The sequence below is a fragment of the Pinus tabuliformis genome, chromosome 1_2 (genome assembly GCF_031772625.1).
Source record: "Pinus tabuliformis cultivar Carrire ecotype Pingquan chromosome 1_2, CPIR1, whole genome shotgun sequence".
Lineage (NCBI taxonomy): Eukaryota > Viridiplantae > Streptophyta > Pinopsida > Pinales > Pinaceae > Pinus > Pinus tabuliformis.
This window is the reverse complement of record NC_142298.1, coordinates 206,326,575-206,348,888: the sequence shown is the minus strand read 5'-3', so window position 1 is coordinate 206,348,888 and position 22,314 is coordinate 206,326,575. Positions and strand designations below refer to the sequence as shown.

Genomic DNA, 22,314 nt, shown 5'->3' with positions numbered 1-22,314 from the left:
CTAGTCTGCTAAAATCAGTTTAGGAAAAATAATTGTAAGCCAAGATAGTGCTTATGTACCTACTTGGGCTAATAACACCAAAAAAGAATGCAAACACAAGATTTGACAGAAAATCCATCCGAATGCCAAGCCACTCATTGGCTCCAACATTGTGGAGACTAGGTCTCATATATATATATATATATATATATCAATCAACTCGAGATTTCGTTCCATGAATCGAAATTCTTGGTCAAAACTTCTAATGGTGGCTGCTCCAGAGATTGATTCTCCAAAATGTTGTACGATTGGAGCCCTACAAACTGATGCCAGCCGAGACAGTTCCCTAGCTGATGTTATGTAGTATTGCTGCATGCAAGGAAGGTCAGAGGAGTTACAAGAATTCTCTTATTACTATAAAAACCCAAAAGCATGGAAACAAAGAAATACAGATAAACTGTTGTCATGATAGAATCCTGATGCAACTTAATCTATTTGATAACATCCTTTTCAATCAGATTATGGGATCTACCTACAGCAAACCTTGAAGTATAAATCAAACTCTCTTATCGCCAATTTATGTTCCTCTAAGAAAATTAAAATTTGCAAGTTCGTATTTATTATTATTGAGAAATACAGAGAATACTTGATACCATATACAACTTGCACCCACTGGTATAAACATAATGAAGACCTGCCAAGCAATATGAGACATGACTGCAATGATCCCCAAAAGTTGTATAAATGCAAAAGCCAATTCTCCTAGTTGAGAAGGAATCAATGTATCCACTGCACTCTGATCAGTTGATGCCTGCCAAGAAATAGAGAGCTTGTTACTGACCCACTAGAATCAAATGATTTCCTCCTCTCTCAGGAAAGGTATTAGCCTATTAAAATAATAAATGTCAACTGACCTGATTCAGTATTCGGCCAGATGGAGTTGCATCAAAGAAGGACATTGGTGCACAAAATATACACCTGTGCAGAGTGCTAAAAATCTGATTAGCAGTTTTATGTCCAACCAATGAAAGAAGCATAGACCTCACAAGAACGAACAAGGAGCTGCTTAATGTCAAAGCAACATAAACAAGAATGAAAAGGGACTTTCTCATAGGGGAACTCTCATTTTCTTTTGTAGAGGCTTCCGATGTCATCCAGAGGTTACTACATATTTGAAGTAGCTGACTTATTATTTGGGCCAGTAGTATTAGAGGTATCAAAGTACCATTGTATGCAGCAGTAATGTAAGACCAGTGTACCGACATGCTTACCCTGCCTCTCTCTCTTTCTTATTCTTGTACAGGCTGTGAATTTTTATTCTCTTTATCCAATCTTTCTTTGTGGTTTTCTGGTTCAACCTCTTCCTCTACATCTATTGAGTTCTGAACACCGCACTGCTCCAGTGTGTCACTGGCAGTAACATTTTTCATTGCAGCTGTATTGCTAGGACATGAGCTTTCAACAAATCTCTCTGATGTGTACACTTCAGATTTCTCCATAGTAGAAATAGCTTTCAAAGCATTCTGATGTGCACCAACTAATTCCACAAAATCTGTCCCTGATTGTAAGATGTCATCATATCTGCCAACCTGAGTAATTTCACCATCTCGCATTACCTGTGAAGAATATCATTTACATCAACAAAATATGGATCACTTATCTCCTCCTCTAAATAAATGATCAATAAGCCCACTGTCCCTTTACCAATTACATTGAAAGTTTTAATATCACTAGAGCAGGATGAAAGAAATTCAAACCTACCAGAATGATGTCAGCAGAGGGTAGAAACTCTGCTTGATGAGTTACATAGACTAGAGTCTTTGAACCCAGAATACCAAGTATGCATTCCTATAACAAGCAAGTCCAATTTCTTAGATGTTTATGGACATGAATTTGCAGCGGCACAACCAGCAATGTATATTATCCAGACTGAACAATGAATTGCAAAGTGCTACTGTAGAGCTTCATCATTCCATCAAAGCATAAAAACTAATTAATTTAGCAAACCTACAGTATGTAAAGGATAAGAGAAACATACTTGGAAAATATGTTTTTTGGTATGTGCATCCACAACACTAAAAGGGTCATCAAAAATATAAATGTCTACATGTTGATATAAAGCACGGGCATTCTGTATTCTCTGTTTTTGTCCACCACTCAAATTTAACCCTCTTTCTCCAATGTCTATCTCGTCCCCATAAGGAAAAAGTTCAAGCTCTTTTTTCAATGCACAAGCATCAAGTACACTATTGTATCTAATAGTATCCATCTGCTTTCCAAAGAGAATAGCATCTTTAATTTTCCCACTTTGTATCCAAGGAGACTGAGGGACATCTAAACCTCTTATAGTTGGACTAGAGGAATCAGGATTCCAAGAAAATATCCCTCCTTGGATTTGAATCGCGAAGTCTGTTGACTCCTTTGATACCTTTTCTACCCCATCGTGTTGCAGCTCTTCCTCCTGCAGAAAGGCCACAATGCGATCTATTGACACTTTAGTTTGAGCAATCTGAGGGATTAAGCCAGGAAGCATGCCCATAGCTCCCTGAAGTGTCCCATAGGTTGCGAGTGCAGAAAGAATTCTCCCTGCTGTCAAAGGCACTCCTATAAGCATACACGTACCAAAAGTTGCAACAATGATAAATATTGGTCCAACAGAGGAAACAGATGTTGTGATAGCTGATGCGTAAACATATTTTTGTAGCCAACTATATTCTGCCTGCCTCAAAATTTCTAGTTTCTAAAGAAATCTTGTCTCCCAAGCCTGCAATTTTAAGATCCTCATAATTTTTAATGTCTCTGATGTGGCCTTCATCCTTTTGTCTCTTTGTTCCATTATTCTCTCCTGAAATTTTGCTTGCAATTTTGCAAGTGGGAAATTTGGCAACATAACTGCAAATGAGGCTTCCAACCCTGAAAATGCTGCTAAGCCCAACGTCTGATATAGAATAATGAAGGCCAAAACAAATTGAATAGGGAAAATCCAAATACTATGCATATAGTAACAGAAACATGAAACATTCAGAACATCTACACTCGTGTAGTTGATAATCTCTCCGCTTGTATGCTTCTGTCTTGACTGACTGGAAAGCAACAAGCCCTTCCTGTATATAATAGTTGTCAATGCTGCTGTAACCCATAAAGTTAACTGATGTTGTTTGAAAAACCCTTGTCGTTGTGACAAAGACTCTAATAAAGGCATTTATAAAACATGGACCTACATATGATGCACAAGTCTCCAGTGCTGCTAAGAATGCAGTCAAAAGTACTTCCTTCCGAAAAGATAGGAGTAAGGCTTTTCCTAATAAGCCTGTATCACCTTTGGCCTCTAGCTGAGCTTTGAATTTAGGGTATAATTGGCTTGTCCTGTCTGCCTCTGCAAAGGGCTCTTATAACCAACAACAAGCAAAGGACTCATCCAAGAAAATGACAGCCGACTGAGAAGGTTGGTTGTTGCATAAGTAGAGACTGCGTTAATGTTTCCACATTTTTGGGGATTTTCTTTCAAGAGAGGTTCTAGAATGGTCTGTGAGGAGGACTCTACACCACTTCTGGCACAACAACTAGTATAACACAAGCAAGCCAAAATGAGAACAACCATAATTTCAACAAAGATATCAACATCAACGCTTCTTTGTTTTGTCAACCGTTGAATGTCGAGGACGATGAAGAAAGCCTGCAGAATGAATGATAGACTCCACCACAACTACAATAAAAGTGGAAACTTCTGTTTACCTTCTTTTCTGAAGGAGCGATGAACATAAGCTAACATTGTAACCCAAGTCAAAGGCTGGACAATATACTCGCCCACATTTTCAAAACCTTCAGGCCTCTCCTTCAGCCACCAATACACAGGGCTCCATATCCCAAGAATGTTATAGCATATACACAGAAAAATGCAACCACCTAAAGCCAGCTTTTGCATAATCCCCAGTTTAAACTTACTCGAAAAGCTGTTAAATGGAACAGGAGGTGTAGGTGGCCGAGGTGTGCGAAATTTACACCTTGTCAAACACAGTTCAAGGATGACAGAAACAAGAAAGAGCAAATTAAGCTCAATTGCAAGTGCATGTCGAAATAACTGCCCTCCAAAAAGAGCTCTAAGTCCCTCCCACCCAACTGTTTCACCCATTTCCAGCCAGAGGGTATTGTTATTCTTGTTTAGTGCCCCTATGGCTTCCATGACTGCAAACAAATAATTTACTAACAATATCAACAAAGTGCCTTATGAGTATATCTACTTCAGTACCCACATGAAAAAGTGCCAACAGAGTTCTTGGTTACCATTACCATTTATAAATGCACATACATATTGGGCTTCATACAACAAGGATGTTGCAGTGCAAAAACCTTCTTGTTTACTGGATTAAATAATTCTAGAAGCAGCATAAACATAACTAGCACTGAGAGATGGTGAGATTGAATAACAGGGCAATAACTGATACTTGTATACTTGACATGCCTGGGTAGCTAGCTGCATGCGCTCTCCCTCTTTCATTCTAGTGGGCAAGATGCAAACATTTAAAAGAACAAAGAAATGGGTGTATCAATTGAATGCTTTGTTAAAATATTTATTTTATTTTAATTTTTAATAATTTCTCAAGCTCATCCTACTGTCAGCTCATTGACATTGCCAGATCTTCGTCTCCAATGTTCTTCTGGGTAACACATATCCAATGAAAACAACATGATTTCATGTAAGTTTTTTCACTATGTGTAGTCCTTTCAACACCATCATTGCTTTAGCATGTTTCTTTGTTTCTTTTCCTGTGCTCCATGCAAAATCTGGAGCGTAGGGACTCCATATTTAGAAAGGATAACCTACAAGACTGAAAACTACATCTGGATGGCATATCTGGCATGATCTTGACTTTACGCACTGCATCAAAAACAATGTATTGAAAGCTCAGTTTAAACTGTCTTTCTGAATCATGAGGTGTTTTACATTCACTTGCTTTATTTCAAGTGCAATCAAACAACTATATATTCCCAAACCTACCTAATGGAAAAAATTTGATGGAAATTACAACAGCGCAATAGATCTCTATTCTCTACATCTATTTGTTTCTTTTTCACTACCTTTCAAGAAGAACGAGATATGTGTCATTTAGAAAATAAGGAATAAAAACAAATCAACTGTACTTATTTATTGATGCATCCATATCAAGTCAATACAAAATAACCATGAAAAGAATCAGATGCTACTATACCTTAAACCTTAATTTTTCCAATAGTTTTCTTTGGCTTAGGAGCAATTCCTTAGGAGCAGTTCCTTCCAGGGCAGCATCTGCAGAATCATTTCTCAACAGTTCTTCCTGGTTGCAACAGTATTTGCTGTAGTCTATACAAGTTGCAGACATTTCAATTTACACAATTACTTAATAATATGTAGAGTATTACCTTCATTGTGAAATAATTTGCATTTTCCGAACTACATGACAATTAAAAGAAATCAACAAAGACAATTTTGTTAATAACCTACCCAAAGGCATTACGCAAAACAATGCACTCATTATGAAGGAATTCAGGAGCTTCCATGCGACCATTGGCCACTGGACCATGCTAGGAGACAAAGATGCACATAGGCATCATAGGTAATGAGGGCTTGCCAAGCTCCCTGCCCACTACACTCAATAATTGCAAGCACATTATTGTCAAAATGCATAGCAGATGAGAAATAACATCTATCTGATAAATAATTATTGATCTACATTAACATGAAAAACAAATCTTAAGACATCCTGGGCACGGACCAGCTACAATCATGACAGCTGGCTCATGCCCAGAAACAAAGGTGCACACATCCCCCATAGACAATAAGGGCTTGCCCACTGCACTCAATGAATTGCAAGCACATTTAGGTCAAGATCTAGAGCAGATGAGAAGTACATTCTATCTCGTAATGAATCACTGATCCACATTAACATGAAAAATAAATATTGAGGCATCCTGATTGTTTCTTTTTATATATCAACACACACAAGACCTTAGGTAGGAAGAAACAGTCAAACCTGAGGTGAAAAGTGGGTGGCTGGCTTGCTGAAACTGTTGATTGCCGGCAAGACCCTGCTGCCTCTCTAACATTCACAGAAGCCAGCCTGTAAAAGCAAAATCAAAGACTTTTCTTATAACAGTTTGAAGTTTCAACTCATGTATGACTATAAACAAGTGTACTCATTTATCAGACCACATTTTCCTAATTTATAGCAAGACCATAGATTTATGAATCTGAGGATGTACTTTGAACATTGATCATGGAAAAATTTTGATGGAAATTATAACAGCACAATAGATCTCTATTCTCTACATCTATTTGTTTCTTTTTCACTACCTTTCAAGAAGAACAAGATATGTGCCATTTAGAAAATAAGGAATTATAACAAATCAACTGTACTTATTATTGATGCATCCATATCAAGTCAATACTAAATAACCATGAAAAGAATCAGATGCTACTATACCTTGAACCTTAATTTTTCCAATAGTTTTGTTTGGCTTAGGAGCAGTTCCTTCCAGGGCAGCATCTGCAGAATCATTTCTCAATAGTTCTTCCTCTGGTTGCAATAGTTTTTGCTGTAGTCTATACAAGTTGCAGACATTTCAATTTACAAAATTACTTAATAATATGCAGAGTATTACCTTCATTGTGAAAGAAACTGCATTTTCTGAACTACATGACAATTAAAAGAAATCAACAAAGACAATTTTGTTAATAACCTACATCCCTGTAACAGAGAGGTTCAAATTGTGCTATGTGACTGAATAAACTATCTTTCTGAATCATGAGGTGTTTTACATTCACTTACTTTATTTCAAGTGCAATCAAACAACCATAGACTCCCAAACCTACCTAATGGAAAAATTTTGATGGAAATTATAACAGCACAATAGATCTCTATTCTCTACATCTATTTGTTTCTTTTTCACTCTTGGCTCTCATGGTCATATGGCAAAGGCTTTGATATGGTGTACATTGTAAATTTGGGATTCCATATATCTGTGTCTACCTCGGCTCTCATATTCCTGATCAGCCATCCCGTTTTGCTTACCACCTGCTCTCATATTCCTGATCACCCATACCGTTTTGCTTACCACCGGCCTGTTCCTTTAGACAGGGCACTCTGTTTGAATCTAATGAAAACTGGTATTCGAATCGTATCCACCGATGGTATTTGAGTCTTGTTTCCACTCATGGTATTTGATTGTATTTGATTATTTGATTATGATATGTATACCATATAATCCATGGTATCAATCCAATCCAATCCATCCATAAATGATTCCTCAATTTAATAAAGAGTTTTCTTATTTCTTTTGTTGTGTTGCGAGGCCCTTCTTTCTTTTCTTATGTTGTGAGGCATTCACTGTGTTGTGTATTCTCTGTTGAATGTTTAGTTACATCATTCACTGTGTTGAGTATTCTCTGTTGAATGTTTAGTTACATCTGTATGTTTTCTCTCCTCATCCTCCTAAATCTTAATCCCTGAGATCTGGATCACTATTTCTCTACGCTACATAGCGCCATGAATACACGACCTCATGCTGTTATGCTCCCTTTCCCTGCTCAGGGTCACATTCACGCCATGATGAAACTCTCTAAGATTTTATATGCTCGAGGCTTCTATATCACCTTCGTCATTACCGAATACATACAAGAGCGCTTCGTCGTATCCGGATCGGTGGACTCTGTTAAATCTTGGCTCGGATTCAGATTTGAAGCTATTCCAGATGGCACAAACCATGTAGAAATGAATTGAACGAGATTTCCTGCTGATATACATGAAATGGAAAAAAGAGAACAAGAGAACCCAGATGCCAGATGCCATGCGCGGCCAGGGGATAATGAATCAACTTCGAATCAAACGGTGAATATTAATTCCATCGTCTAACAACGAAATCAATGGTGCAGGAAGGTACAGAGTGGCACTAGAGGGGAGTCCTTCCCAGAGGAATGCCTTACGGTGTAAAAAGGACCTTTGTGAATTCATTTTTACCGTTTGAGTTTTGGGTGAGAAAATAGTGCTTTTGCTCAGAAAACTTCCTGTGAAGATTGCAGAAAATCCAACCGTTGGAATCGAACGCCGTCTTCTCCAGGTAATCCACATCATCCTACTCTTCATTTTTAACCATTTCAATTTTTTTTTTAGTCATTTATTTCATTTTTGGGAGGGTTTTTAGGCTTAAAACCCGCGCGCGGGGGCCCACAGGTTTACCACTACTGGCCTGCGGACCCCGACTTTTTCTCCATTGGGAAAAAGCTCGGGGTCCGCACCTTCCATGTAGACAAGGTGCGGTCCCACGCACTGTGTCTAACCCGGAGGGTGCGGTCCCCGTCGCAAGGGTTTTTAGCCCAAAAATTCTCAAAAATGGACCAATCAAAATAATTTCTAGCAATTTAATTTATCCTTATACTTGATGCAGAGAGTAAATCATGCTAGATTGGCACGAACGAGAGCATGAGGACGTGGATGTTGCCGCATGGAATCATCAGCCTTCACTTGATGCTTTGAGGGCGTGCGGCTTGTGCAAATTCTGGGCCATTCCTGGCATGAGGGCTCAGGTGGATTTCTTATAGTGGTTGGTTGACAGATGGAGCATATAGGACTAGTGCTTCTTCATTGGTGGCCACCAGCTCGAAATTGAGCCGGCCGACATATATTTCTTGACTGGTTTGCCTAAGAGAGGCGAAGACTTGACTCTGTTTGGGGCTGGGCCAGGTGGCCAGTCTGTCGATAGCCTGCGGCTAGAGTACTGCAACAGCCAGGCTAGAGATAAAGGGATAGACATAAAGACCATATCCCGTCCTGAACTCATGGTGATTGCATTTACTGTCACCAGACTTTGCGGGGCTGCCACATTACATATTGCCACCGGATCCCAGATGCGTATGGCAGTTGATTGCTTTCGAGGCACCATCTTCAACTGGTGCAATGCCGTGTTGGCCAATCTGAAGAGCCAACTGACCAGGGCCAAAAACGGACAAGTAAGGACCTTTGGTTATGGGGCTTTGGTTGTGAGTTTTGGCCTAGAGAGGGTTCCCATGTTGATCCCGCAGCACCTTACTATTGGAGCTGGGCTTCCTCGAGAGCCCAAACTGATGCGATGGGTCGCAGTTATGGCCTGTCACCCGGACGAGAGGACAGAGGTTGCTCGATTCAAACCTGAGTATTTCCAATGGCTGGAAAACCAGGTCTTTTCTATTCAAGACTTCCCTTACGCTGGGATAGATTTTCGTGGTGACCAAGACATGGTTCTTCCACTAGGAGAGCAGTGGGATGACTCAGGTAAAATTATTTTCAACATTTTTCGTATTTTAATTTTTTTTTATTATTTTTCAATCATCTCAAAACTGATAACAAAAGTTTGAAATGCAAATGTGGGTCCACAGCGACCAGCCGCTCTCCAGCCTTACGAGAGGAAACAACCAGTTGCAGCTGCACCAGCCCCATAGGACGAATCAGCAGAGGTTTTGGCCAAGTTGGAGGGTCATCTCGAGCGCTTGACAAGAGATATTCTGGAGACCACTATACATGACATTCCTCGTCGACTTCAGCACTATGTGATTGGGGTCCCGGGACCTTTTAGGAGGTTCCTTTGCAAGGTGGCTCGTGCAGTGGTTTCTTATAGAGATCATCACCAGTGATAAGATGATCGCCTATTGTGGGCACATATGACATTTTGTTTTTTGTACTTATCATTTTTGCCGATCATAAGGTGATTTTCAACCTATGATTGAAGACGATGTATTTTTTGACACACTCCTATATATATATCACTATTACCGGCTTATCTTGTAAATCATGTTATGGAATGGTTTTAAATTTACATGTATGATTATTGCAAATGTCTATTTAACATTCGAGAAGCAATTGCATTTGCTAATGTATTTAAAGATCTTGGAATATACTGATATTCAATATAATCAAATTCACGTTCCAAGAGACGCACTCTCAAAAATAATCTTAATAACACTAGATTTCTAATGGCATACACTCTATTAAGCTATAATACAATGAGTTCAGAATCTAACCTCACTATCAAACTCCGAATCCCAAATGAAATAGATTCAGATAATAACTCAATCACTGCACTATACTCAGCAATGTTGTTCATTGTTTGACCGAGGCTTACCCCATGCATAGATACTAACTCATCAGAGGGCGAATAGATAACCCACGCTGCGGAAGAAATGTTCCGTGTATTACGACAAGCACCATCAGCGAAACCAATGTATGTTTGGAGAGGCATCGACATCTGCAATATCAAGAGTAAAACCAAGATAAGCAGGAATAATGACGAAAAACACTCTCTAAGCTAAGCATATTGTTTAAACTAAAACACACCAGCTAGAAAGAAAAACTATCCTAACTAAAAATCTCCATACCCATTCTCTAAGCATAATACCTCTTCAAGTAAAGACCATTTCTGGGTTTACCCAAAGAGTCCCCGTCAAAGTCTACCAATTCATAGGCCCCTTTTGCTAGTTTTCGCTTGACAACATAGGGACCATGCCACATAGGAATGAATTTTCCAGCGCCTAATTTATCATTAGCTTGATTGTAAACTAAGACTAGATCTCCTTCCAAAAAATTTTCAGGGGTCACATTTCAATCATACTGAGCTTTCATGCGTTTTGCGTGAGTTTCGATCGCCAATGCAGCATCACGTCGATTCTCATCTAATTGAGCCAAGTATAACAAACGCTTTTCCTCTTAAGAAGTGGCTGGAAGTAACTCGATGGCCATTTGCAGTGACGGGATTTCGCATTCAATGGGTAACACAACTTCCAAACTATAGACTAGTTGGAAAGGAGTGAACCCTGTTGATGTTTTTACTGAAGTTCGGTACGCCCAAAGCGCTGGAAATAGCATGTTATGCCAATTCGACCGATGAATCCCAATGATTTGTCGGATCATGATAACTAAAACTTTGTTGATGGATTCAACCAGACCATTTGCTTGTGGATAATAAGGGGTTGAACCATCGTGATGTAAACCAAGCTGGCCTGTAAGTTCGGTCATCATAACGTTTCGAAAATGACGCCCATGATCAGTGATTATCGCTTGTGGGACACCAAAACTAGCAATTATATGATTGAACACGAAAATTGCAGTTGTCTTGCCGTCTGCCTCAAATGTAGGCATCGCCTCGTCTCACTTGGTAAAATAATCTACCGCAAGGATGATATACGCATGCCCCCCGGCCGAGTGAGGGTTACATGTAATAAAATCGATACCCCATTTGGCAAAAGGACCAACGGAAACTATAGGGTGGAGAGGAGCATGTGGAGCATGCATCTTTCGATCAAAAATTTGGCAGTTGTGGCATTTTCAGACTGCCGTAATACAATCTTTAAATAAAGACGGCCAGAAGTAGCCAGCGCGCAATATCTTTTGGGCTGTGGCATACCCAGACATATGACCACCACACGCTCTAGAGTGACAGTCATTTAGAACCCTTTCAGCTTCCTCGTGAATTAAGCAACGTCGGAACACAGAGTCTGCCCCACGGCGATAAAGAGTATCTCCAATAATCCTAAATTGTTGAGACTCGAAACGAATTTTCCGATGTTCTGACCTTGAAATTTCTGGCCGAAAGGATTGGGTCTGGAGATAAACGATGATATCCCCATACCACGGATCTAAAGTGCTAATTAGAAACAAGGATTCGTCTGCAATGGGCTCCTCTACCACAGTTTCCGTGTCAGCACGCGGGAAGTCACAAATTAACTCCGCAAAAACTAAATATTTCTTAGACTTGGATTTCTCAAATTCCAAGTCGAACTCCTGCAGGATAACAATCCATTTAGAGTACTTTCCCCCTAGCAATTGCTTGGTCAAAATATACATCATAAGGTTGCAATCCGAAATTACTGTAGTTTTACGTAGTAAAATGTAGTGACGAAAACGTTGGACAGCTTGAACGGCTGCCAATGCCAATTTCTCCACATGTGAGTATTTTAGCTCAGTTGGATTTAAAGTTTGACTAAGGTAATATATCACATGTTCAGTTCCGAATTCATCTTTCTGAACTAAGACCATTCCAATGGTGGAATGAGAGGTGGCGAGATACAAGAAGTAATCCTGGTTGTAGTTGGGAGGATGCAATAACGGTGCATGGGTCAACACGTGTTTGAGTGCATCAAAATATTTCTGAGCTATCTCATCCCAATAGAATGGAGTATTCTGCTTCAACAACCAGGTAAAACCCTTTGTAACCCTGGCGTAGTTAGGAATGAATCGTCATAAAAAGTTTTCTTTCCCTTGTAAACTTTGGAGTTGGTGAAGACTCGAAGGAGGAGGCAATTTGATGATAGCTTCAACTTTCGAGGAATCGACGCGAATGCCGGCTTTCGAAACTACAAACCCCAGCAATCGACCCGTTTCTATACAGAAGACACATTTGTGTGGGTTCAACCGAATCCGATAATGCCTACACCTCATAAATATTGCTCGTAAATGGACGAGGTGATTAGCTCGATGTAATGAATGAGCAGGCAAATCATCGAGATATGGTTGCACAATGTGCTTGATGTCATGAAACGCATAAGAGATGGCCCTTTGAAAAGTTTCTTCGGCATTCTTAAGCCCAAAAGGTAATTTGCAATAAGAAAATGTCCCCCATGGACAAATGAAAGCCGTTTTTGGTTGATCGGCTAGTAGAATATTGATTTGATTGTATCTCGAAAAACCATCCATGAAGGAGAATATTTCGCTGCCGGCACAATCATCAATAATTTGATCGATATAGGGAGTTGGGTAATTGTCCTTTGGACAGGCTCGATTAATGTCCCTATAATCGATGCATATTCTTATTGTTCCCTGCTTTTTGTTAACCAGAAGAATATTCGATACCCAATCCGTTAACGGGATCGGATAAATGAAACCTGCTTTGAGTAATTTTTCAACTTCTGCTTTAATTGCAGCAGCTTTTCTTGGGTGAATCTGACGCAAACGTTGTCGTACGGGTTTAGCGTCCCGGTAAGTCTTGATCTCATGAACAAAAATCGCGGGATCAATTCCTGGCATTTCCTCATAGGACCAAGCAAACACGTCGCAGAATTCTTGAAATAGGGCCTTATATAGCTGAATTTCGTCATCTGTACACAAGGCACCTATATGAATGTTCTCAACAATTCCAGGCTTAACCAAAATGTCAATAGGAATAGTTCGAGAGATGTTTCCCAAATTTAACTCTGAATCAGGATGTTTCATTGGATTCTGAGGTTCCTTGACATATTCAGTCGTAAAAATTGATGAGAAATCATTTTCAAAACGATCATTCTCGTGTAAAAACGAAGATCTATGATGGAGATATTCCCATGGTAAATCATCTACATATAGGATTTCACGAATTTGCTTGTCAGAATGAACAGTTCAGAAAACGTGCTTAAATCCAAGGTTGATGTGAAAAGTGATTCCTAACGGACCACATTCATGAAGTCATTTTCGGTTGAAGATGGGTCAGAAAATGACTGCACGGCTTCATAGGCAATTCCATATGGACTCAAAGGCATGGCATTACCAAATGAGTCGATCTCAGATTCAGAAGGAATGATCCAAGGATCATCATAAATAATGGTTTCTGATGTGATCATATGAATGGTTGCAAATGAAGACGATGCATTGATCGGAGGAAAAGGAAAAGTTCCCAGTAAACCAGCATCTTTAACTAATCCTACTCCAACATCCTTGTATGGGATAGTCGTTTTACCGACATGCTGAATACTCTCAGAAGAGGCTAGGTAAAAGTAAGCTAGCTGGTCTATTGTTACGATCTTTCCATTATGTGGAAACTTTATTACTCGAAAGACTGATGAAACGACCGCTGTCATAGCGTAAGACCAACTTCGACCCAAGAGAACGTTGTAATCTAGAGGGGCATCAACCACCTCCACATCTAGACTAAAGGTTTTTCCTTCAACCCCTATAGGAAAATCCTGTAGAATGCCAAAAGGATGAAACCCACGGCCATCAAAGGCCTTTAGAATCGTCGGGGATTGATTAGCGAAGGAGAACCAAGCGATCTCCAACACTGTATCGACATAATACATGTTGAGGCTCCCTCATCAATTACAGTCCGATGAATAGGCCTGTTTTTTACTATCACTGGAATCTGGAAAGCCATTTGATGATGCAAACGTGGTGTACTATTTTCTAGATTGAAAATTATTAGGTTCGAGTCCTGAATGTCAACAACTCCTATAGCCGACAAAAGTAATTTACGTCGTGCTGGACATGATTGCAGCACTTCCAAAGCCGACATTGCTGAGGGTGAAACAGCTAAATCCTCAACAATGTTATAATTCTGAGCTGCTCTCGCGTGTGGATTGAAAGCTGACTTTCAAAGTATACCCTTGGTGGGCGGTTTGATTACTAAGTCTTGATTAGGTTTCTCGATCTGTAGTGGATTGAAACCGGGAGCTGAGGTTGATGGATTAGAATGAGAAGATTCTGCTTCTTTACCATCAACAGGACTTTTACTACCATAATCATGTGATCGAGTCGCAATCCTAACATGGGACATCATCAGTATGGGTTCTTCATTGGCACTCGAGGATGAACCTATCATCTTACTGTCTTCAGCTGGAAAAGGATCCTTCAAAACAGCAGGAGTTTGGGAACCTTTGACAATCTTCGCAACCTCTGCACGATGAGGGCAGTCTCTTGTAAAATGTTCATCATCACAAATGAGACAAGGATAACGAGGTTTGCGCTTTTCATCATTGGATTCCAATTTTTTAGGTTTCTCCTTTGAATTTTTGTCCGTTTTATTCTTCTTCTTTCCTTTCTTATTCCCACCGGATTTTGATTTGGCTGTAGATGACTCTACAGCGTGAATATCGGCGGAATTCTCTGCAGAAGAATCTTTTGTTGGGGAATCAGGAAAGGTTATGATAGGAGAAGAATTCTTGGAAGATTTCTTCTTACCTTTAGTGTTAACCGTACCAATCATACCATTGGCGGCATGAGATCCCGATGGAGCTGCAGCGATTTGATTTTGCTTGGGAAGATCGGTGATTTTCTCGTGTAACGTACCAGACTGAGTATAGACCAAGTCAAGGTACTGTGCTTGAGAAATTACTTGCTCCTCAGTAACAACTCCGGCTTTAGCTACGTCTTCAGTGATCTTTGGCAACAAAGATTTTACAAACCACTCGGCCAAGATCTGATCCGGAATAAACACCTTCACTAAACGCCGTCGACAGCTCCACTCATGAATATGATCTGAAATGTAAGTGGATGTCGATTGTTTTAACGAAGTTAACTATTTCGTGCCATTGTCATATCGGACTGGCAACTGAAAATGAGTTAAAAACGAGGTAGCTAACTGACTAAAATTATAAAAAGTGCCTCGCGGTAACTCAATGTACCACTTGGCCGCAAGACCAATTAGAGTGCACTGGAAAAGTCTAAGACGGATTGAATCATCTGAAATGGAGTTAGACGCACACTAGAGGTGGTAAGTCATCACATGGTTCGACGGGTCCTCTCCTGATTCACCTTCGAACTTAGGAATGTCACTGGGCAACTTATTCGGCATTGGTGGCCAAAACGGGAGATAATTAATGGGATCGTTCGTTAGGCGCGACAAGTCAGGCAAGTCCAAAGTTGCAATAAATGGTAACTGCCGATTAGGATCCCTAAAACTCTGGGTCATGAGACCAGCCCCAGGAGGAGGATATCCAGGATAACTAGGAATAGGAATTGCGTTTGGGATATTGTATCCTCCCAGAAAACCAGGATTAACCAGACTGTACTGGGGTTGTTGAGGTTGTTGATAAGTGTACCCCGGGTACGGTTGATACTAATAGACTGGCTGCTGCACAGCAGGACCGAATTGGTACTGTCCCTGGTACGATTGATAAGTAAATTGTGGTTGACTTGTGACAACCGTACTTGAACCAGGTTGTCCTACAGGCATCTGAACCGAAGTTTGAATCGTAGATCCAGACGGTGGTAAAGATGTCTGAGGAGTAGATACAGGAACAGTAGAAACCGGAGCTGTCGATACTCCAGAAGTAGGTGGGGTAGATTGAACAGATGTTGCGGCAGTTGTAGCAGTCGTTTGAGGCGGAGTACGAGGCGTACTAGGCCCAGGATGAGAAACTACCGAAGGTACAGAAGTTTGAATGTTAGACTGGACTGGTTGCTGGGGTGTACCAGAAACTAAGGGTTGTCCAGTTTGAGATGACAACTGTACATTTGACTGCAACACCTGTTGAGTTTGCGATGGATCCCACACTATATTTGTTCTGGGGTACTGACCCATAACAAGTTGAGAATATTGACGACCATAACCGGGTTGAGGGTACGATTGATAATTTAAAGGTACATTTCATGTTCCTTGCACATACGTTTGACCGAAGGGTGGTTGGAAACCTTGGTTGGAGTACTGACCTTGGGGTTGATACCCTTGAGGCATGTATTGATACTGGGGTTGACCTTGAGGTATAAATTGATACTGGGGTTGACCTTGGGGTACATATTGAGTCTAGGGTTGACCTTGAGGAACGTACTGTCCTATAGGCATGTACTGTCCTTGAGGTTGCCCCCCAGATGCAAATTGTGTACCTTGAGGTTGCCCCCCAGGCGATAATTGAGGCTGCCCCCTAGGCGATAACTGGCCACCTTGAGGTTGAGGATTGGGAATAGAACCTGACATCATAAGAATGTCTTCTACGCTCAACGGCTTAGTACCATTGCTTCCAATTAATAACCCTTGCTCAATGGGTTGAGGAGATGCTCCCGAAAAAGTACCAGAAAGGGAATGACACCTAGAGGGAACAGAAGGACCGCCGTACAAAAAGGATTCGGGCGATTGAGTAAACATGGATGATTGATTCGACATATTTAACGAAGGACAATAACCTCTAGGTGTTGGGTGATAAGGAGCGTGAGGTGGTGAAAAACTTAACCCTGGGTTTTCTAAGAAATTAGTCAAAGAAAGATACCAAGTACTGCTCCTAGGTGGACTGTAAAAAATTGATTCACGCTCCCTTAGCTCAATAACAGGTTGATTTTCAGAGATAGGGATGCCTACTTCTTCTTCCGGAGTAGCAAGTTCTTCAATAGCAATAAGTCCAGAAGGAAGATCTTGGGTGATTAATCTTTCTACCCTAGGTGAACCAGGACCACTAGAAGTTGGAGAAGCAAACCCCGATGTTGGAGTAGCAACAAATTCACTTTCAGGCTCGTATGTTTTAGGTTCCTCACCTATATCACTAGTAGATGAAAAGCTACCAGCAACTTCGGAAATAGACACTGACTGTGGATTATAATCTGCCACTAACGGTTGAAAATCAGGATGTACTATCAAAGAAGATTCTCCTTCTTCAGGTGACCCAACTCTACTGTCTCTAGGAGTTACGAGGACTTTCAAGCCTTCAAGTTGGCTCAATACTTCCTCAGGAGGTTGGCCCCGAAGTCTACGGGACTTCCTCAGTAACTCAGCCACGTTTACAAACTCAAGAGGCTGGCCTCGAAGTCTATGGGACTGCCTTGGTAATTCAACCACAGTTAAAAACTTTTAACTACTTCACATGCAAACAAAGTAAAATCTCAATGAAAAGCACCTAAAGTCTCTAAAGTACCAAAAAAATTTGAATCACACGCCTAAAGAATCTAGGAGATCAAACACACACAAACAGTAACTTTCCGTACTGAAAACACTAGTTGGTGATGAAATCCAATGTCGCAGAGTTCAATACAGAAATGGTGGTTGGAACAGTTACCCCGACAACCTGCTTAATGAATAGACTGGCACAAGTTCCTCCACTTAACCATCTCGAGTGAAGAGAACCCCCCAGAAAATCCAAGTGAGTCTAGCCGACATCTGATCCAGGTACAGTGGGATCTTCCCACCACTGTCACCTCAGGAAGAATCCTAAAGAATATGGCCACTAAGGTTACCAACTGAGACAAATATACCTGGGGGAATAGTCTACGATTCATTACGCACGCAAGGGCAGAGTAGCAAGCTCAATCCCCTTGAAGGCTCCTTGACAAAATCTAAGGTTTACCAACAAGTGACCCCAGGCTCCTCGACAATGGTTAATCCTAGGTTTACCGTTTTTAATACGTGAATATCTGGTGTCGTTCCCAATGAGGAAGGATTGATTCCCACACTGGTTCAAACACGATCTCGTGCTTCTCCTTTAAGAGGAGCTTTCCCAGAGCATAAATGCAACAATTGGATTTCTTCCCTACAACAAGATACAACTACTTGTTTGTTTTTACTGTCTTGGAGAGTTAATTACTCTCCTACTCCAAGAAACTAGCCTAAGCTAAGTTGGTGTATCAGAGCCCTAGAAATAAAAATGTTACTAGATGAATTTTACTTTAAGCGTTATTTTTATTGGTTTTTGTTTAAGTCAAAAGGTGCGGAGGTGAAACTCGTGGTATGAAGACTCGACTCAAAATCACTAAAAATGCACCTAAGATGATTTAAACAATCTTTTTCTCTTCGATGAACTTCTCAACTAAGAAAGAGTTTGAGAATGCAAATACTTTGTAAACACAAATCTTTCTCAATCAAACAAATTAAAAGAAGAGCTTTTTCCTTTTCCAATGCACTCAAAATGAGACAACTAGTTATTTCACAAAAATTTCCCTTTTTCGTTTCAAAGCACTCAACCACTACAAAAAACAAACTTTTTCCAAAAGAGATTTTTTTATATTTTATATAAAACACTCAAAACTATGGAAATGACTAACTTTGAGATCTATAAATTATAAAAACCTATTTGAAGTCAAAGCCTACTAGATGTCTTTTTTAAGGATGTTTTACTTAGCTAGATGTAAGCTAAGGACCAATTTATGCAGAATCACGAATCAGTCAAGAACAACCAATTTTGTTTTCTTTTTGAAAATGAAAATCCAAACTTTTAAACACAAGATTTTCGAAGTTTTGTAAAGAGAAAACTCAAAGCGAATTCCTCAACAAGGGGAGATTTCATAAATGGTCAGACTCATAAGAATGCTGGTAGACACTAAGGTGATCTGAAGTCCCTACAGCTTCTAAGCTCAGAGCCACTACACAACCAAAATGAAAAACAAGCCCAACAAGCAAAACTCCTAGGAATTTCACCTAAAACCCTAACACTAATGAAATCAACCTAAGGAAAGCTTCTGACAAGTTATATGCAGGTTTGGGCAGTGGATAACAATTTCTAAAAAAAAACTAAGCTGACTAATAGAGGAAATATTAGGTTTTTCAAAATTTTGCCAGGATCCGCAAGCCCACAGTTGACATAGGTGCGGTCCCGCTCTGTGCTAAAAGCAAAGGTGCAGATAGGTACGCACTGTGTCAAAGGGTTAGGGTGCGGTCCTCTCCCAAAGCTATGAAAAACAAAAAATAACCCTGGATCTACAAACTCTACCCAATTTTACACACAACAAGCCAAAAAAAGAAACAAAAACACAGTTTCTCAGGTCAAAGTAAAAACAAGGAAAACAATCAAGTCCCCAGCGGAGTCGCCATTTTGTCACACGGAATAAGTCGATCTTGCGGACAAGATAGACCTTCCTAGAATCTTAGGAAGACCTAATGACAAGCAAACCAACCAGACACTATCTTTCTCTAAATATGCTTTAATAAACAATGGCAAACAATTGTTTTTAGGGCCTACCTTAGGTCCAACGCAAGTTTGTGGATGCCCTTGCTCCTTTGATCCAAATGAGCTCCTTTATCACGAATCTGCAAACACAAACTAGGAAAACAAATTAAATAGCACCTGAAAAGCCAATATCATAAAACATATTTAACATGAAATTCAAGGAGTCCATGAAACAAATAACATGAGATACTTGTTGAGAAAAATGAGTTTGATTGTATTAATTCAAAAGAAGAAGAACTTTACAACCTGTGCCTTGATGCTGTACAAGCTCCTCCCAGGGTCCAGCAAGAAGTCTCCTCTACTTTGACAAGTTTCACTCACTCCCCAATGAAGCCAAAAAGGTATGTGATCTCTCCTCTTAAGCTCAACTAGGAAGTCTTGATTCCACCAGCATTTACCCTCAAAAATGTTCAGCTTCTAACCTCCTCAGCAACCAGCCCAATGCCTGAATTTATAGTGCAATGGAGGGAGGTTACTAGGTCCTCCTTCAAAGGGATAAAGCCCTCCTTCAAAGGGATAGCTCCTCTCATCAAGGGATTAGCTCCTTCTCTTTTGGGATGCATGAACCACCTCAGAGCGAACAATCCACGTCAAAATTCCTTCTAGAATCCTCTAGAATTAACCCAAAGTGAGTTTTTAAAGATAAAACTTGCGCCTTTTGACTTTCACAGGGGTCCGAACCCACACCTTTAGGGACAGAGCGGTCAGGTCCACAGTTTTTGGAAACAGAAGGTGCGGGACCACATGTGACAGTGAGAGAAAGTACGGAACCAGAGTTTCATTGATTTTTAATGTCTTTCTCCCATTCTCAAAGCTTGACTTGAAGAGCTGAGGTCTGAGACTTGCTTAGGAGGATAGTACAAGTGATGATAGACCCATACTGACTGCAAATAATCATGGTGACGATATTTTTGTGTAACAGTTGGAAAAGATGTAAGTGAATTGAATCATCTATAATGGAATTAGATGCACACTAGAGGTGATAAGTCATCACATGGTTTGACAGGTCCTCTCCTGATTTACCTTCAAACTTTGGGATATCACTGGGAAACTTATTCAACATTGGCGGCCAAAACGGAAGATAATTAATTGGATCATTCATAAGGCACGACAAATCAGGCAAGTCCAAAGTTGCAATAAATGATAACTGATGGTTAGGGTCATGAAAACCCTGGGTCATAAGACCAACCCCAGGAGGAGGATATCCAGGATAACTTGGAATTTGAATCGCATTGGGAATATTGTATCCTCACGGAAAACCAGGATTAACTAGACCAAACTGGGGTTGTTGAGGTTGCTGATAAGTATATCCAGGGTACGGTTGATACTGGTAAACTGGGCTTTGAACAACAGGACCGAATTGGTACTGTCCCTAGTATGGTTGATAAGTGAACTATGGTTGACTTGTGACAACCTTACTTGGACCACGTTGTCCTACAAGCATCTGAACCGAAGTCTGAATTGTAGGTCTCGACCGAGGTAAAGATGCTTGAGGAGTTGATGCAGGAACAGTAGAAACCAGAGCCATCGATACCCCAGAAGTAGGTGGGGTAGATTGAACGGAAGCTGCAGTAGTTGCAGCAGTCGTTTGAGGTGGAGTTCGAGGCGAACTAGGCCCAGAATGATGAGCTACACCAGGTGCAGATGTTTGAATAGTAGGTTGGACAGGTTACTGGGTTGAACCAAAAACTAAAAGTTGTCCAATTTGAGATGACAACTGCACATTAGGTTGCAAGTTCTGTTGAGATTGAGATGGATCCGACACCATGTTGATTCCGGGGTATGGACCCATAAAAGGTTGAGCATATTGAGGACCATAACCAGATTGAGCATAGGGCTGATAATTCAAAGGTACATTTCCAGTTCCTTGTATGAATGATTGACCAGAAGGTGGTTGGAAACCTTGGGTTGGGTACTGACCTTGAGGTTGATAACATTGAGGCACGTACTAAAACTGGGGTTGACCTTGAGGTATATATTGATACTGGGGTTGACCTTGAGGTATGTACTGTCCTGAAGGTATGTACTGCCCTTGAGGTTTCCCCCTAGGTGGTAACTGACTACCTTGAGGTTGCCCCCCAGGCTGTAATTGAGTACCTTGAGGTTTCCCCCCAGGCGGTAACTGACTACCTTGAGGTTGTGGATTTGGAATAGCACCAGACATCATAAGAATTTCTTCTACGCTCAACGGTTGAGTTCCGTTATTACCAGTTGATATCCCATGTTTAATGGGTTGAGGAGATGCTCCTGAAAAAGTACCAGTGAGTGATTGATACCCAGAAGGAACAGAAGGACAGCCATATAAAAAGGTTTCCGGTGATTGGGAAAACATGGATGACTGTCTCAACATATTCAAAGGAGGATAATAACCTCTAGGTGTTGGATGAAAAGGAATTCGAGGTGGTGAAAAACTAAGACCCGGGTTTTATAAAAAGTTGTTCAATGAGACGTACCAAGCGTCCCTCCTAGGTGGACTGTAGAAAATTGATTCACGCTCCCTAAGTTCTAAAGTTGGTTGATTTTCAAGGAGACTTATATCTTCTTCTGGACTAACAAGTTCTTCAATAGAAATGAGTCCCGAAGGAAGATTTTGGGTAATGATCCTTCCTACCCTGGGTGAACCAGGACCACTAGAAGTTGGAGAAGCAAATCCTAAGGATGGAGTAGCAGCAGGTTCAGTTTCAGGCTCAGAAATTTTAGGTTCTTCAGCTAATTCA

At 40.5% G+C, this 22,314-nt stretch overlaps 1 protein-coding gene across 1 annotated transcript in view; it reads right to left on the bottom strand.

The window, feature by feature from the left end:
* LOC149205181 (uncharacterized) overlaps positions 1 to 22,314 on the bottom strand; it is a 40,763-nt gene that overhangs the window by 5,647 nt on the left and 12,802 nt on the right. The window contains 13 exon segments of the mRNA XM_089397336.1: positions 64 to 187; positions 190 to 348; positions 626 to 790; positions 894 to 1,361; positions 1,401 to 1,595; positions 1,741 to 1,827; positions 2,018 to 3,168; positions 3,715 to 4,164; positions 4,805 to 4,858; positions 5,007 to 5,058; positions 5,190 to 5,294; positions 5,380 to 5,410; positions 5,991 to 6,077. Coding sequence (XP_089253462.1) covers positions 64 to 187; positions 190 to 348; positions 626 to 790; positions 894 to 1,361; positions 1,401 to 1,595; positions 1,741 to 1,827; positions 2,018 to 3,168; positions 3,715 to 4,164; positions 4,805 to 4,858; positions 5,007 to 5,058; positions 5,190 to 5,294; positions 5,380 to 5,410; positions 5,991 to 6,077 — 3,128 coding nt within the window.